We start from the raw sequence: 18,606 nt of genomic DNA on the forward strand, positions 1-18,606 counted from the left end.
CCAGCCAATGGGTCCATTAATGACAATATGAAAGGCGCTGCAAAAGACAGTTGACCACACATGCAGTGACATCTATTAAAAAAAACACTGCAGGCCCACTTGTTTTTGGGACACCAATGAACTGAGAGGGAGACTCTTAGTAGTGTTTTGTTAGGGAATACGTACAACATTTCAGAGGGTTTAGATGGGGTCTGTTCTTTCTCCGGCTAAACCATAAAAAGCAATGTGAGGAAATAATTGCTAATTCTGAACACCTGAATAGACAAAACCCTGGAATAAGTCAATATAATTGCAAATTCAAATTAAATGAAAACTATGTACCCAATTATTTAAATAAAATGTCCAACCAATAAAATAGTTGACCTAACATAACATAACCAGAAAAACTCACCTTAAATGCCAGAATAAACAGTAACCCATATGGAATATCACAGGAAAGAAAATATGGAACTCCGCAAGAGAAACACAGTAAGAAATATCCCAGAACAGTCAGACATAAAAGTCACAACTTAAGGACAAATCTTCCACCCTGTTAAATGGATGGCCCAATTTTAATGAATACTGATGTGCAAATAAATATGACATTAGAACAAAATGAGAAGCCCCTGAAAATAACCCCAAATAATGATCAACCCTTTAAGATGCAACTTAAATAAGAAGATGCATGTATCATTCTAAATAATGCTGGTGGCGTGGTAAAGGGGTTTATTGTAAAAACAATCAGAACCTCCAATAAAAATCAAATAAAAAATACTCAAAACAAATTCAAACCCCCAAAATGAGGCACTGCGGGATCCGCAGATACCTCTATATACCCCCAGATCTGCTGTATATAAAAAGTCCAGTGACTGGGTGTCGTGTATATAGATATATATATAGATATATATATGAGATATATATAGGTAAAGTCCTTTTTTCTTCAAATATATAGCTAATTAAAAAGATGCATAAAAAGCGTCCCACAGTGGCGGTGGCTGGAACCTGCGGCCTCTTCCAGCCCAATCCATGGATTACTCTCCAGGACTTGAGTCAGATCTTGGTATGGGAGGTGTGCAGCTCAACCCCGTTCCCCTGCAGACTGATCTCTCTGTCTGACTGCGATCCCTTTGTTGGTTCACGTTTAAAAAAGGTGGAATTAACACACAGTGGCCTGGCCTTGGGACCCTGTAATTGATCCCACCCCCCCTCCATGGCACAGAGAAAGAGGGAGGGGGGATCAATTACTGGGCTCCATTGCACCGCACAAGGAGAGGATTGTATGTTTGAAGTTGAACAAGTTTTGTAGTGTGTATTTGAGAGTATTATTATGTATCTGGTTTATCACTCACTGTAAAGTGCTTTCTCTCCGCTAGTGTATGAGTCAGCACTTGTGTATCAGTGTGTGTCAAAGTGAGTGTATCTGCATGTGATAGACTAAGTGTAATTAAGCTAGCACATGTTATAGTCACTGTATGTGTATGTGGGCAGCAACTTGTTTCACTTTGTAAAGGTTCAGGACAACCTGAACCATTTTTTGTATGTACAATGCATTGTGTTTTGTCTAAGTGCCCAGATTTGTGCGTGTCCACAGATGTATGTCTTAGGTATTCTGAGTCATGTGTATGTGAAATAATTCCTCCCCCTGCAGCGGTGCGAAGTTGCCCTCCCGGAAGATGGGACCGCAGCTCCTGACCGGGTCAGCTGGTGCTGAGTTGGCGGAGGGCACGCTCGATGTTCATCCGATGACCCACACGGGTTACCCCCAGCTCTACAAAGTCATCCTTGGTAAGCGCAGGTAGATGGGAGCCCTCTATTTCGTTGTCCTGGAACTTGAGCCGGTGTTCTGATAGGTTCAAACTCTCTAGCCAGTCACCTACATCATACTTATTCCAAAGGGAAAGGGGCTTCTGCAGGAATGGTCGAGAAGTGTGCATGGGATGCCCAGAAGATGGAGAAGGAGATCGACTCCGGGCACTGACACTCCTTACCACAAAGCGCACTTCCTTGGGTTCGTGAGGAATTGAGAGACTGGAGGACTTCAGGATGGTGGGAGGTGTAAGTGTGTAGGAACGTGCCCCTCCCAAGGGATCCACCCTCTCAGAAGAAGGTGGTACAGGGCTAGGTGCCCTGCGAGTCAAGGGGTGTCGGCTCCCGGGACGTACGGTGTAGGATGTTCCATAGCTGCGCTGGGAAATAGTGTGCAGCTCTCCAAGACTGCTGAACAAGCTGTGATAGGGAAAGAGAACATATAAGGAGAGGGGTAGAGAGAGCAAAGCAAGAAGTGGGAGAAAGAAAAATGGCATAAAGAAAAACAGTCACAGGGAAAGAAATAAAGGGAGAGGGAGGAAAGTGGCCAGATGCAAAGAGATAAAAGACAAATGTAGGGAAAAAAAACAAGAGGCACATTAAGTAGAAAAGGAAAGGAATACGAAAAATTTACAACAATTAGAAAATCAAAAAGTAAATGGGTAGATTAAAAGGAGATGGATATTTAGAAACGCAAAAGTGAATACAGATATAATTAGAGCCCATTCCAAGAAGAGGAAAAGGAAGTATAGAGAGATATACATCAGGAGTAAAAATGACAGAAAAAGAGCAATATTAGCAATGAAACAGAAAATAGTGAGCAAGAAAAAGAGAGAGAGTATTATGAGTTAGATAAAATCTAAACCGCTTAACATCATATCCCTTAAAGTATCTCTAAGACCCTGTTTTCAAATAAAAAAATGAATGAAGATACCTGTGCATGAAACAAGGAAGGAACTGAAAGGGCGACATATACAAAGAGGCGTTAGTGAAGCTGATAGGAACTGCACAACTCTTGTGGCAGTTACTAAACGGCAGTACTACCAGTGTGGGGAAGTGTATGTTGATATGTATTGAAGTGATGGCAGCTGTGTCTCAGCACGGGCCATGTCATTGTGGTGGAGGTTACAGAGCATGCAACATATGAATACTAATAAGCACACAACAGACACACTAGAGTCATTAAAGTAAAATCCATTTTCGTGTGCCCTGTAAATTTAAAAATGCAATTGTTACTCGCTTAATTGTACAGCTTGTGTAAATGAATATGGCAACATAAAACTAAGGTGAGAATTCAATAAGCTTCGGTAATTTACCGCAGGCTAATTGATCTCCCAGGGCTATAAAGTTAGCCCCGAAGGCAGCTTGCAGGCTGCAGGTAACCGGCAGGCTCGGAAAGAAATCCCAGATAAATAGCCTGTTTTTGGGAGCTACGAACATGTAAACACATAGGTTCAGGAACTTATCTTGGATTCTATGGGTTAACGCTCGTTAACAGTTAATTTGCCAGGCGAGAAAAAGGTCTCTAATTGAACAGCCCTGGGTTACTACCTGGTAAATTATCGGGGCTAAGTAAATTCCCCGATAAGACTTTATATATAAACCACTGTTACATCAAATTTAAATAACAACTAAAGCATGGTCTTAGGCAACTAAAAGAAACAAAAATAAAATTAATTACAAACTTTTCTTCCACAACACTCTATTTATAGAAAACCCAACAGGCCAAATTTAGGTATGTTATTTTCACAGGTATATCAACCTGAATGTACTGTACCTGCATTCCCAAACACTGCCTGCTGGGAGTACAGAAGACAGTTGCCATATTTGCCCTTGAACACTCCACTGACAATGTCACTAGATTCTGTATACAACAAACAAGTGTAATGTGCATACAAAGGATGTAAATAGAGACCAAATCCAATGTACAGAATAATCTTTTGTTCTTGATAATAGTGTGTCCAAAATGCATCGCCTGGTGTACTTGTGTGCGTGTAATTCTCAGATCCGGCTTGATATAAGTTTATGGAAATATAATGATATCTAAGTACATTTCTATATTAGTAATTTTTAAATGGAAGTGCACTGCACTGTTGAGATTTACACTCACCACCGTTTAGTAACTGTGAGGAAAAGAGAACGGAAAGGGAGAAATCAGATGGTAGCAGATATAACTGGGTTTATACTTAAAAGAAAAAACAAAGGACCCTCTAGTTTAGTACATCATAGAAAATGTGGTAAATATCTGGAGAAGGGGGTTTCCTAATTATAAGTTTCATATAAAGCGGAACTTTTCAGTCCTCTACTCACGTATTTCCAACAAGCCATGCATTGAGGATTTCCTTAGCTAGAAATAAGGGCATTCTATTTATCTATCTTGGAAATACACACAAGGAGATACTTAGATGACTTATTGGGGGCATTTAAGCAGGTGGCTCAGAAACTATGACAACATATTCATAAATAATAAACAGGAGGTGGTATCAAAATAAAGGTCAATAATAGAGAAATGGTTCTCTGAAAAGTGCCAAAGACTTGAGGGGAACTTTAAAGACACGCTAAAACAGACTCCCAGATATGACTCCACTGACCTCCGAGAAGGAAAATTGCCCCCCCTCGTGTTGGAGATCACAAGACAGGTCAAGGAGGAAGACAGACATACAGACAGAGCCTGCCGCTGATTCGTGACTGCATGCAAAGACTTACACAATGTGCCAATACTCCGAACATCTGAGTGTCTGAGACGAATCAACATGCAATATGAGCAGAAGGGAGCAAGAGAGAAATAAGAAAGAAGAATGGAGGGAGGACGGGGTGAGAAATCAGGATCAAAGTAGAAGAGTGAAAAATAAAGTATAGTAAGATAGAGAAAGGGGAGATAGAAAAGAGATAGAGTGAGAGATGGGATGGGAGAGAGAGATGTTAACATTGCAGCACCTAGAACAGATAAATAATGACAGTGTCCTCTTAGACTGGTCAGAGGAGGTATTAACCAAACTACACTCAGGCAAGATGGCTATGATCAGTCAGCCACACATGACAAGACAATCATACAGATAACTACTTTTGTGTTTACCTTGCAGACAAGACTGACGAACAAGTGTACATTTGTCCACAAACCTTGCCCTTAGATTAACACACTATCTATAATCGGTCTGTGCTAACAATTATCTACAATTATTTATACTAAAATCTATGTACATATAATGAATACAATACCTGCATTTCACAGATCTCATGACTTTTAAACTGATTTTCCTTAACTTTTTTTTTAATAGTGAGTACACATTATGTTGTTGTCTGTAATACAGGTATACTTAGTCAAATCCCAATGGAGGGTACTAACTCTCCACACACATAGGGGGTACTCAATTAGCTCCGATAATTTCTGAGCTATTGAATTCACCCCCCTGCATATTCAATTGCGGTCCGTTTTAGCTGTTTTTTACGGCATTTTCGCCAATGCCTTTACACTTCTTTTATTTAGCAAAAAGGCATTGGCGAAAAATTCCTCAAAATCGGCGAAAACGACCTGCGCTGGTGTGAAAACTCGTGGATTCGCCAATCCACATGGTTTTTGCCCCTGCTATTGAATAGGGCGACTCCCCATTGCCCTAGAAAATAGTAAAAAGTTAACTTTTGCCGCATAGGCAAAAAAAGGGCCATAACTGAATACCCCCCTAAATGCCTACTGAATCTGGGAAATAGCCTGTGTTCTATCAGCCTAACTGAATCTTCTGTTATCAGGCAGAATAATTTTGCTGGAAATAGCTATATGTAGGGATATCTGATGGCTTCCTCTGGCCCAGACTTTTCAGCGTGGGTTGCATTGGTAAATGTTACTATGGAGTATGAGTGTTATATACATCTTATTCGCTAGACAATATCAACATTTGACTGCATATGGACCAGATAGATGGAATCAAGCTTCTCTATGTATCATGCTATGTATATTTGTATTTTTCTTGCTTGTTTTTTATTTACACTTGCGGTTAGAAGACATTGAGTATGGCCCTCCTTTACCTAATTTGTTTTCATATCTCAATAGGTGTGTTGTACTCCATTTTATTTTATTTTATTCTCTGTTGTTTTGTTAGGTTTTGTTTTCTTTTGATATAATATGTAAATTGATTTGTGTTTATGTGTTGTACCAACAGTGTGTTTGCTGTTTATATTGTGCTTGATTGCTCAGGGTCTCTATGCTACAAGTACTATAAATACGAGATCAACTGTATTTTGTATTGTTATTCAACAAGTCTGCTGAGTGTTGACCTGCACAGTGAATGTGCATACTATACACACTAGGTGGTATGCTCCATGAGCGATATCGCCTAGTGTTGTCCCTATCCTGCTGGGTGGCCGATATAGGCCCTCATTCCAAGTTGTTCGCTCACTAGCTACTTTTAGCAGAAATGCAAACACAAAGCTGCCGCCCTCTGGGAGTGTATCTTAGCATAGCAGAATTGCTAACGAAAGATTAGCAATTCTGCTATGAAGTATTTCCTTGCAGTTTCTGAGTAGCTCCAGACCTACTCCTAGATTGCGATCACCTCAGTCCGTTTAGTTCCTGGTTTGACGTCACAAACACGCCCTGCGTCCGGCTAGCCACTCCTCCGTTTCTCCAGCCACTCCTGCGTTTTTACCTGGCACGCCTGCGTTTTTTTAGCACACTCCCTGAAAACGGACAGTTTCCGCCCAGAAACACCCACTTCCTGTCAATCACACTACGATCAGCAGAGCGATTGAAAAGCTTTGTTCGCCCGTGAGTAAAATAGCATAGTTTTGTGTAAAATTGCTTAGATTTTAGCCTATTAGCAATTCTGCTAAAAATAGCAGCGAGCGAACAACTCGGTATGACCACCATAGTGCGTACACACTGAATGATATTGCAAGCGATATCGTTCAGTGATGTCACACCGTGGCCAGCCTGTAGATACAGCTTTGGATGATTAAGCCCAAATTGATCTGCATGCACAATCGATACACTAGACCAGTGGCCTCCAACCTTAATTGGGGTGTGAGCTACTTTCGGAATATAAAACCTCTGAAGAAGCTCCCCCCTCCCCCCAATGCGCGTGTGTTCCTGTGAAAGTGGGTGTGGCCTCACAAAAAAGGGTGTGGCCTCACAACAAGTAATGCCCCCTCCCGCATAGTGCCAGATACACAAATAATGCCCCTCAACAGTGCCAGATACACAAATAATGCTCCTCAGCAGTGCCAGATATTCAAATAAAGCCTCCCGGCAGTGCCAGATACACAAATAATGCCCCCCAGCAGTGCCAGATACAATGCCCCCACCAGTGCTAGATACAATTCCCCCCGCAGTGCCATTTAAAATGCCCCCCGCAGCGCCAGATAAAATGGCCCCCCGCAGTGTCCGATACAGTGCCCCACACATTGCTAACCCTTGCTGGCTTCTTCTACTACCGCCGGTGCTGCTCCTCCTGTATGAGGGACAGAAGGGGAGGAGAGCGCAGCGCGCGCCTCTCCTGTGAAGTCCGGAGAGCGGCTGCGGTGAGGGTGACAGAGTCTCCGGCGGCGGCAGGCATTTAAAATATGGTGACGGTCAGTGAGCCAATCAAAACACGCGGTCCGGCAGCCAATCAGGTGCCGCCACTGCCGGTCCACGAGCTCTGATTGGCTGATGGTCTGCACCATATTAAAAATGAAGGAAGGAGGAGTGCCAGTGACTGCCCAAGCCCGTGCGCTCTGTGAGCTACCGAAAATACTACGGTGAGCTCGCGAGCTACGGGTTGGAGATCACTGCACTAGACGATATTGTCAACAATAAAAATGAGTTATATTGTTGTAAATATCGTCTAGTGTGTATGCACCTTTAGATTTTGTTTTTCTTGTGCTTCTTTTGATAGAATGCTATGGGTTCTGCGATACCCTTGCTTTTGCACAGTTGTAGTCTTCATGTTAGGCTATTTTAGCAGGGCGCCGCACCTTGTCCTATTTTTAAACGCTAGAATGCGCCCTGTCCTTTTATCGGCGCCCTGCTAAAACAGCCTGTCTGGTGCTGATCTGCTGTCGCGTGAATAAATGCCACGGCGCCTTGTGATCACCAACAATCATAGTGCATCCATTTTAGATAAAATTCCTCACCCTTACATTCAAAGCCAAATGTCCCCCCACATCTTTATGCTCATCTATGTCCTCACTCCCTCCCACCCTCTTTGCTCCTCCTCTGACCACCTCCTCAGCTGCACCCTGATTATTTCTTCTCATGCTTGCCTGCAGGATTTGTTTTAAGTAAACTTTTCTGGAACTAATTCCTTCACCCCATCAGACTCTCTGCCAGTGTTACCATTCCTAAAACACACCTTTTTATTAAAGCTTGCCAGTCCTCCTAATAATTTAATACTCTTCTACGCTACCCCTCCACCATCCAGTTCCCCCTTCAGCTGTTCACTGCTTCCCCTTAGTATGTGGGTGGGAATCTTATCAGACTTGTACTTCCTTAGCATACTCCATGTTACCAGTGCTCCGCTCCCTTGTCTCCTTCTCCCCTTCTGCAACTCTGACACTGCTTGCTCATCCATATGTTGGGTAAAGTATTACTGAGTGCTGCATGAACTCCCACCTGCGTCACTGCATGCTCATTCAAGCTTCAGTGACTTTCCCTACCTTTACCCCTATTATCTGTCCTACCCAGTCTGTGGTGTTGTATGATTGTTTGGTACTTGTGCTATGCTAGAGATGAGCGGGTTCGGTTTTACTCGGTTTTACTCGGTTCTCAAAACGGCATCTAATTGGCTCACGGATGTCACATGTTTTGGATAGCCAATAAGATTCGGTTTTGAGAACCGAGTAAAACCGAGTAAAACCGAATCCGCTCATCTCTAGAACTGCTATCATCAGCTGTTGCATATTTTCTGATGCTCTGTTGCTGTGAAATGTTTCTATGTTTACCCTGTGAGTCGCTGCAGACACTTCGAGGTGTCTTAGAAATAAAAGTAAATAATAATAAAGGATCAGCGTTTCCCTGACAACAGAATATGCATATCTCCAACACACCGAATTATATGCAACAGATCCTACTTGTGCATCTAGCGCATACATAGGAAGGGATGTATTAAGAGAGTGGAAGGGGGTCGGTGTGCAGTCTCCATCTGGGCCCCCTCCCCTCTAGCCGGTAGCATATTACTGAGTGCTAGTGGTGTTGAGACTACTGGCCATGCGTAATTCTCCGGGAAAATGTCGCAACGGACATTTCTCCAGTGATTTTGGAGCACTACTGCTGAAAGACTCCAGAGAGGTAAGTATTAAAGAAATGGGTGCAGCATGTGCAGTGTGGTAGAAACAGTAAGATGAGCAATTCCATGTCCTGCTGCTAACTCTACAGGAAGACCTTCTTCATTATTTCTTATCGTACATTTCTCTGACGTCCTAGTGGATGCTGGGAACTCCGTAAGGACCATGGGGAATAGCGGCTCCGCAGCAGACTGGGCACAAAAGAAAAGCTTTAGGACTACCTGGTGTGCACTGGCTCCTCCCCCTATGACCCTCCTCCAAGCCTCAGTTAGATTTTTGTGCCCGACCGAGCTGGGTGCAATCTAGGGGGCTCTCCTGAGCTTCTTAGGAAAAGTTAGTTTTAGGTTTTTTATTTTCAGTGAGACCTGCTGGCAACAGGCTCACTGCATCGAGGGACTAAGGGGAGAAGAAGCGAACCTGCCTGCTTGCAGCCAGCTTGGGCTTCTTAGGCTACTGGACACCATTAGCTCCAGAGGGACCGAACACAGGCCCAGCCTCGGAGTCCGGTCCCAGAGCCGCGCCGCCGCCCCCCTTACAGAGCCAGAAGCAAGAAGAAGTCCGGAAAATCGGCGGCAGAAGACATCAGTCTTCACCAAGGTAGCGCACAGCACTGCAGCTGTGCGCCATTGCTCCTCATGCACACCACACGCTCCGGTCACTGATGGGTGCAGGGCGCTGGGGGGGGGGGGCGCCCTGAGCAGCAATATGAACACCTTGGCTGGCTAAAATACATCACATATAACCCCCAGGGCTATATGGATGTATATTAACCCCTGCCAGATTCCTGAAAAAAGCGGGAGAAAAGTCAGCCGAGAAGGGGGCGGAGCCTATCTCCTCAGCACACTGGCGCCATTTTCCTTCACAGCTCCGCTGGAAGGACGTCTCCCTGACTCTCCCCTGCAGTCCTGCACTACAGAAAAGGGTAAAACAAGAGGGGGGGGCACTAATTAGGCGCAGTATAATATAAACAGCAGTTATAAGGGGAAAAACACTCTGTATAGTGTTATCCCAACATATATATAGCGCTCTGGTGTGTGCTGGCATACTCTCCCTCTGTCTCCCCAAAGGGCTAGTGGGGTTCTGTCCTCTATCAGAGCATTCCCTGTGTGTGTGCTGTGTGTCGGTACGACTGTGTCGACATGTATGAGGAGGAAAATGATGTGGAGGCGGAGCAATTGCCTATAATGGAGATGTCACCCCCTAGGGAGTCGACACCTGAGTGGATGGGCTTATGGAAGGAATTACGTGAAAGTGTCAGCTCTTTACAAAAGACGGTTGATGACATGAGACAGCCGGCTACTCAGCTTGTGCCTGTCCAGGCGTCTCAAAGACCATCAGGGGCTCTAAAACGCCCGCTACCTAGGGTGGATAAAGCGCTCACACGCTTGTCTAAACAGGTGGCACTACCGTCTCCTGATACGGCCGCCCTTAAGGAACCTGCTGACAGAAAGCAGGAGAATATCCTAAAATGTATATACACTCACACGGGTGTTATACTGCGACCAGCAATCGCCTCAGCCTGGATGTGCAGTGCTGGGGTGGCTTGGTCGGATTCCCTGACTGAAAATATTGATACCCTGGATAGGGACAGTATATTACTGACTATAGAGCATTTAAAAGATGCATTTTTATATATGCGTGATGCACAGAGGGATATTTGCCGACTGGCATCAAGAGTAAGTGCGCTGTCAATATCTGCCAGAAGAGGGTTATGGACGCGGCAGTGGTCAGGTGATGCTGATTCCAAAAGGCATATGGAAGTATTGCCTTATAAAGGGGAGGAGTTATTTGGGGTAGGTCTATCGGACCTAGTGTCCACGGCAACTGCTGGGAAATCCACATTTTTACCCCAGGTAGCCTCTCAACATAAGAAGACGCCGTATTATCAGGCGCAGTCCTTTCGGCCCCATAAGGGCAAACGGGCAAAAGGCTCCTCATTTCTGCCCCGTGGCAGAGGGAGAGGAAAAAGGCTGCAGCAAACAGCCAGTTCCCAGGAACAGAAGCCCTCTCCCGCTTCTGCCAAGTCCTCAGCATGACGCTGGGGCTCTACAAGCGGACTCAGGCACGGTGGGGGCCCGTCTCAAGAATTTCAGCGCGCAGTGGGCTCACTCACAAGTGGACCCCTGGATCCTTCAGGTGGTATCTCAGGGGTACAAATTGGAATTCGAGACGTCTCCCCCCCGCCGTTTCCTAAAGTCTGCCTTACCGACGTCTCCCTCCGACAGGGAGGCAGTATTGGAAGCCATTCACAAGCTGTATTCTCAGCAGGTGATAATCAAGGTACCCCTCCTGCAACAGGGAAAGGGGTATTATTCCACGTTGTTTGTGGTACCGAAGCCGGATGGCTCGGTGAGACCTATTTTAAATCTAAAATCTTTGAACACTTACATACAGAGGTTCAAATTCAAGATGGAGTCACTCAGAGCGGTGATCGCGAACCTGGAAGAAGGGGATTATATGGTGTCTCTGGACATCAAGGATGCTTACCTCCATGTCCCAATTTACCCTTCTCACCAAGGGTACCTCAGGTTTGTGGTACAGAACTGCCACTATCAGTTTCAGACGCTGCCGTTTGGATTGTCCACGGCGCCCCGGGTCTTTACCAAAGTAATGGCCGAAATGATGATACTCCTTCGAAGGAAAGGAGTTTTAATTATCCCTTACTTGGACGATCTCCTGATAAGGGCAAGATCCGAGGAACAGTTGGTAGTCGGAGTAGCACTATCTCAAGTAGTACTGCGGCAGCACGGTTGGATTCTCAATATCCCAAAATCGCAGCTGATCCCGACGACACGTCTTCTATTCCTAGGGATGATTCTGGAAACACAGTCCAGAAAAAGGTGTTTCTCCCGGAAGAGAAAGCCAGAGAGTTATCCGAGCTAGTCAGAAACCTCCTAAAACCAGGCCAAGTATCAGTGCATCAATGCACAAGGGTCCTGGGAAAAATGGTGGCTTCCTACGAAGCAATCCCATTCGGCAGATTCCACGCAAGAACATTCCAGTGGGACCTGCTGGACAAATGGTCCGGATCGCATCTTCAGATGCATCGGCGGATAACCCTGTCCCCAAGGACAAGGGTGTCTCTCCTGTGGTGGTTGCAGAGTGCTCATCTTCTAGAGGGCCGCAGATTCGGCATTCAGGACTGGGTCCTGGTGACCACAGATGCCAGCCTGCGAGGCTGGGGAGCAGTCACACAGGGAAGAAACTTCCAGGGCTTGTGGTCAAGCCTGGAGACATCACTTCACATAAATATCCTGGAGTTAAGAGCCATTTACAATGCTCTGAGCCAAGCAAGACCTCTGCTTCAAGGTCAGCCGGTGCTGATCCAGTCGGACAACATCACGGCAGTCGCCCACGTAAACAGACAGGGCGGCACAAGAAGCAGGAGGGCAATGGCGGAAGCTGCAAGGATTCTTCGCTGGGCGGAAAATCATGTGATAGCACTGTCAGCAGTGTTCATTCCGGGAGTGGACAACTGGGAAGCAGACTTCCTCAGCAGGCACGACCTCCACCCGAGAGAGTGGGGACTTCACCCAGAAGTCTTCCACATGATTGTAAACCGTTGGGAAAAACCAAAGGTGGACATGATGGCGTCCCGCCTCAACAAAAAACTGGACAGGTATTGCGCCAGGTCAAGGGACCCTCAAGCAATAGCTGTGGACGCTCTGGTAACACCGTGGGTGTACCAGTCAGTGTATGTGTTCCCTCCTCTGCCTCTCATACCCAAGGTGCTGAGGATTATACGGCGGGGAGGAGTAAGAACTATTCTCGTGGCTCCGGATTGGCCAAGAAGGACTTGGTACCCAGAACTTCAAGAAATGCTCACAGAGGACCCGTGGCCTCTACCTCTGAGAAGGGACCTGCTCCAGCAGGGACCTTGTCTGTTCCAAGACTTACCGCGGCTGCGTTTGACGGCATGGCGGTTGAACGCCGGATCCTAAAGGAAAAAGGCATTCCAGACGAAGTCATCCCTACTTTGATAAAAGCCAGAAAGGATGTAACCGCAAAGCATTATCACCGCATCTGGCGGAAATATGTTGCGTGGTGCGAGGCCAAAAAGGCCCAGACGGAGGAATTTCAACTGGGTCGATTCCTGCATTTCCTGCAAGCAGGAGTGTCTATGGGCCTAAAATTAGGATCCATTAAGGTCCAGATTTCGGCCCTGTCGATTTTCTTTCAGAGAGAACTGGCTTCAGTGCCTGAAGTCCAGACGTTTGTTAAGGGAGTGCTACATATACAGCCTCCTTTTGTGCCTCCAGTGGCACCCTGGGATCTGAATGTTGTTTTGGGTTTCCTAAAATCACATTGGTTTGAACCACTCAACACTGTGGACTTAAAATATCTCCCATGGAAAGTGGTCATGCTGTTGGCCCTGGCTTCAGCCAGGCGTGTGTCAGAATTGGCGGCTTTATCCTGTAAAAGCCCTTACCTGATTTTTCATACGGACAGGGCAGAATTGAGGACTCGTCCTCAATTTCTCCCAAAGGTGGTTTCAGCGTTTCATCTGAACCAGCCTATTGTGGTACCTGCGGCTACTAAGGACTTGGAGGACTCCAAGTTGCTGGACGTTGTCAGGGCCCTGAAAATATATGTTTCCAGGACGGCTGGAGTCAGAAAATCTGACTCGCTATTTATCCTGTACGCACCCGACAAACTGGGTGCTCCTGCTTCTAAGCAGACTATTGCTCGCTGGATTAGTAGTACAATTCAGCTTGCGCATTCTGTGGCAGGCCTGCCACAGCCAAAATCTGTAAAAGCCCACTCCACAAGGAAGGTGGGCTCATCTTGGGCGGCTGCCCGAGGGGTCTCGGCTTTACAACTTTGCCGAGCTGCTACTTGGTCAGGGTCAAATACTTTTGTGAAATTTTACAAATTTGACACTCTGGCTGAGGAGGACCTGGAGTTTTCTCACTCTGTGCTGCAGAGTCATCCGCACTCTCCCGCCCGTTTGGGAGCTTTGGTATAATCCCCATGGTCCTTACGGAGTTCCCAGCATCCACTAGGACGTCAGAGAAAATAAAAATTTACTTACCGATAATTCTATTTCTCGTAGTCCGTAGTGGATGCTGGGCGCCCATCCCAAGTGCGGATTATCTGCAATACTTGTACATAGTTATTGTTAACAAATCGGGTTATTGTTGTTGTGAGCCATCTATCCAGAGGCTCCTCTGCTATCATGCTGTTAACTGGGTTCATATCACAAGTTGTACGGTGTGATTGGTGTGGCTGGTATGAGTCTTACCCGGGATTCAAAATCCTTCCTTATTGTGTACGCTCGTCCGGGCACAGTATCCTAACTGAGGCTTGGAGGAGGGTCATAGGGGGAGGAGCCAGTGCACACCAGGTAGTCCTAAAGCTTTTCTTTTGTGCCCAGTCTCCTGCGGAGCCGCTATTCCCCATGGTCCTTACGGAGTTCCCAGCATCCACTACGGACTACGAGAAATAGAATTATCGGTAAGTAAATTCTTATTATTTCTTATAAAATACAGCTTGTTGGAGACTATGTATTATACAGTATTTGCAGCTGCGTATCTAGAGAGGAGGAGACCCATGTGCAGGCTCCATTTGGGCCCCCTCCTCTCTAGCCGGCGGCAGCGCTGTAGCTCTAGGCACTAGGGTAACTAGGGGACCCTAGCGCTGTCCCAGAGTCTGGAGTGCATGTGCAGATCTCCAGGAAAATGGTGCAGCGGCCATTTTCTCAATGATTTTCCTACTGCGCATGCGCGAAACACGGGGAAAATGGCTCAGTGCCATTTCCCCAGGGATTTCTGCAGCACTGCTGCTGTGCCGTAGTACTCCAGAGGGTAAGTATTAAAAATAATGGGTGCAGGGTGTGCAATGAAGCAAAACAGATGAACTCACTTGTGTATAATAAAAGAAATCCTGAAAACATGACCTATTGGGGGTAGTTGAGGATTGGTGATCAAAACCTCTGGCATAGATTGTATATATGTTGCATATAGTATTTTCAAAAAATACTATATCTATTATTTCTTAAATTGCAAAACACTAGGTGATGTAAAAAAACAAACAAAAAACATTAATCAAAGTTGAATCTTTGATTAGTACCATGCCAATGTATTAAGATACTATACCATAGTGTCAGGGCTGAATTAAAACCACTTGGGCCTGGAGCTGAAAATGTTCAAGGGTCTACTGTTAGAAGGGGTGGAGCTGTGACAAGTGCTGTGTGGGTGTGGTCAGAGCCATGTGGGTGTATACACCCCCTACACTATCAGCCTGTTTCCCAAGTACATAAAATACACAAAAATTGCATAATTTCTGAGAAAACTAGAAAAACTATTTTAATTTTAATGATTTATGGCTGACTGTGTGGCCAGCTGGGTGGCTGGTCATAATCATGCTGCCATTATGATGGGCCTATTTTAATGTGGAGGCCTGGAGCTGGAGCTCCATCCGTCCCATTGTTAATCTGGTTCTGCAAAGTGTGGGTTGAAATAAATAAAGCATTTGCCTAAGGGTATGTACACAGGAGCAATTCAATGCCCATCCTTTGTTGGTGATTAACTTCATGATTAACTCCAATCACAACCAACATGGTTGATGAAGAGACAGGATGACATGGCGTGCGTCAGCAGGGGATGCATTACTGCAGCAGAGGGTGTTGGAGCCAGGAATGGGCCAATGGCATAGAGGCAGAAAAAAGCAATAGCTCGGAGGGATAGTGACAGGACAATTTTGGCACATGGGACAAAGTATGTGTTGTAGAAAAATTTTAGTAATAAAAATATTACTTTACGTTTTTAAAAATAAAGTAATGGATAGAAAAATATGAAAGACCTGTGGATAGAAAAGTGAGCTAGGGGAGAATTGAGAGAATGGAGCTTGTTATAACACATACAGCTTTAATGAGCTGTCATCTGAAGAGATTTCTGGTCCCTTCTATTAACTGAATGGAGCACAGTGGCAGCAAAGCATGGGTCTTTATACATTTCCTCCAAAGATCCTTCTGACCCCTCTAGAGACCCATTTTTTTTATTTAAATCAATTATTGATATTTACTAAGCAATAACTAGCTATGACTCTAATCATATGACTAAACCCACCACTCCTGTCAGTTGTACTATACATACAGTATACTCAGTGTAACTAAGAGAACTCATGGGAGATGTAGTTCAGCAAACAGCTTACTAGACAACAGTTGGGCACCCATGCTATATCACTGTTAACAAAACAGCAACTGAGAAGTTAATATATTATAATTATATATATATATATATATATATATATATATTTATTTATTTATTATGTGGCATTGCTGTACCCTAGGCCTTTGGTAGTTCTCACACAAATGTAAATAATTTCAATTCATTGGTGCGCCAGGTCACACGTTTAAATTGTGTGTCTTATTCACACTAATACAACAACTTGAATTAACAAAATGACTTAGCTAGACAGCACTGATCATTGCTATGTGTGACATTTGTAGATGTGTATGCCAATGATTCTGAATCTGTATATGAAGTCCTACGATATAGCGGCTGTGGCTTCTCTCTCGACTCTCGCCAAGTTCCATTGTGCATCATCTGTGACTCTGTACGTGTTTAAGACTAATTCCTGTGCAGTTAAAGCTGCAGTCCAGTGCCTCTAGGACTGATTATTGTTTCACTGCGTCTGCAATGCAATTAAGACACAAAAAAATAAAAAGTCACTATTGCCCTCATTCCGAGTTGTTCGCTCGCTCGCTCGCTAGCTGCTATTAGCAGCATTGCACACGCTAGGCCGCCGCCCTCTGGGAGTGTATCTTAGCTTAGCAGAATTGCGAACGGAAGATTAGCAGAACTGCTACTAAATAATTCTTTGCAGTTTCTGAGTAGCTCCAGACCTACTCACAGATTGCGAGCACCTCAGTCCGTTTAGTTCCTGGTTTGACGTCACAAACATGCCCTGCGTTCGGCCAGCCACTCCCTCGTTTCTCCAGACACTCACGCGTTTTTCCCTGACACGCCTGCATTTTTTAGCACACTCCCGGAAAACGCTCAGTTACCACCCAGAAACGCCCCTTTCCTGTCAATCATTCACGATCAGCAGTGCGATTGAAAAGCGCCGCAGGATCCACAGCAAAACTGCTAAGTTTTTAGTTAAATAACTAAGCGCATGCGCCCTGCGTGCCTTGCGCATGCGCATTTTGCAACAAATCGCAGCATAGCGAAAATCGGCAACGAGCGAACAACTCGGAATGACCCCCAATGCTAGACCACTTGATGCAGCTCATTCATGCCAGGCGTCTCGTGCCACATGGCGCATTGAGGCTTGGAGTATAGGACACATCTGTAAATATTTTCTGAAAGTATCTCAACATCTAATACATAAGTTGCTTTATATTAAAACTTTATGGGAGCAGAACATTTTTAGATTAATGTTTTATCTTTTCATATTGGACTAATTTTGGCTTCTGCAATAATGGTATTTTAAAAAACCTGTACACATAGCTGCGAGGAAAAGTACACTCTTGGGGATTCACGTGCGGCTGAATTCCCGCTAATTGGATTGGGATGGCACAGGGAGTATCAGATGCCAAACAATCTTTTAATTCAGATTAAGCTTCCGGAGCATTGGTATTTTTGCATGAGATCCATCAATTTTCTACAAACTCAAAAACAACCACAAGCAGTCAAACACTACAACAAATAAATAATGTAAATACAAATTAGTGACATTTTAAAACGTTGTTTCCAGCTCCAGTCCCTGATGGATGTTTTCTGTCATCTATTTGCTCTTTTTCTAAGCCAACAAAAGGGATTAGTATGTAGGATGTCCAGGCTGATGATCTGCCAATGTTTATCTGCAGGAACTGGCATCAATCTTCACTGTGCACTCTATGTGGTTTAAAGAAATACAGGGCACAAAGATGCCCAGATTTCTGGCCTTGTTGTAGGTACGTATATGTAGACGTATATGTAGAATGCTTCAGAGAGTAATGGAATAAATTTGTGCATACAGTAGGTTCTACACTGCAGAGGGAGTAGTGTCACATTCTTCTAGGTCACAACAGGGATGTTGTACATCACTTGGATAGCTATCATAATAGGAAGTTGTTTTCATATGTGCACTGTGCAGTATTTGGTCTGCATTATAATCATGTGTTTATAAATATGTGACACTTGCTTGTGTAAGAAATCTAAGTACTCCTAAAAGCTTGCAACCTTAAATCTGTTACATGTGTAACAAAGGAGTATTGCTAACAGGTACAGTATGATATCCCGATGGACGGGATGCCGGTGGTCAATGGCATCCCAACCATCAGAATCCCATCAGTCCCTGTAAAAGTACCCTAACCCTCACCTGCCCCCTACTCTAACCCTCCGTTGTGGGTGCCAAACCCTAACCCTCCTCGGTGGTGCCTAACCCTAACCTTCCCTGCTGCCAAAACCTAACATTCCCCGCTTGGAGCTTAGCCATAACCTCCTCTTTAAGTACCTAAACTTAACCCTCCCTCCCCGGAACCTAACCCTAACCTTCCTGTCCCTGCACCCTAACTCTAACCCCCCTTCTAATGCCTAAACCTAACCTCCCTAACCCCGCGGCATGATGCAAGTGCGT

At 44.9% G+C, this 18,606-nt stretch overlaps 1 protein-coding gene across 4 annotated transcripts in view; it reads right to left on the reverse strand.

Annotated features, from left to right (window-relative positions):
• Nucleotides 1-509: 509 nt before the first annotated feature.
• Nucleotides 510-18,606, reverse strand: part of SHANK3 (SH3 and multiple ankyrin repeat domains 3) — a 691,108-nt gene continuing 673,011 nt past the window's right edge. For 2 of the 4 annotated variants that reach the window (XM_063926631.1, XM_063926630.1), the window contains one exon: nucleotides 510-2,205. In XM_063926631.1, coding sequence (XP_063782701.1) covers nucleotides 1,677-2,205 — 529 coding nt within the window. In that variant the 3' untranslated portion in view covers nucleotides 510-1,676. Of the gene's footprint in view, nucleotides 2,206-4,491; nucleotides 4,524-16,255; nucleotides 16,678-18,606 lie in introns of those variants that run through there. The other 2 variants (XM_063926632.1, XM_063926633.1) reach the window with 2 other exon arrangements.

Source organism: Pseudophryne corroboree, chromosome 6 (assembly GCF_028390025.1).
Source record: "Pseudophryne corroboree isolate aPseCor3 chromosome 6, aPseCor3.hap2, whole genome shotgun sequence".
NCBI classification, from domain to species: Eukaryota; Metazoa; Chordata; class Amphibia; order Anura; family Myobatrachidae; genus Pseudophryne; species Pseudophryne corroboree.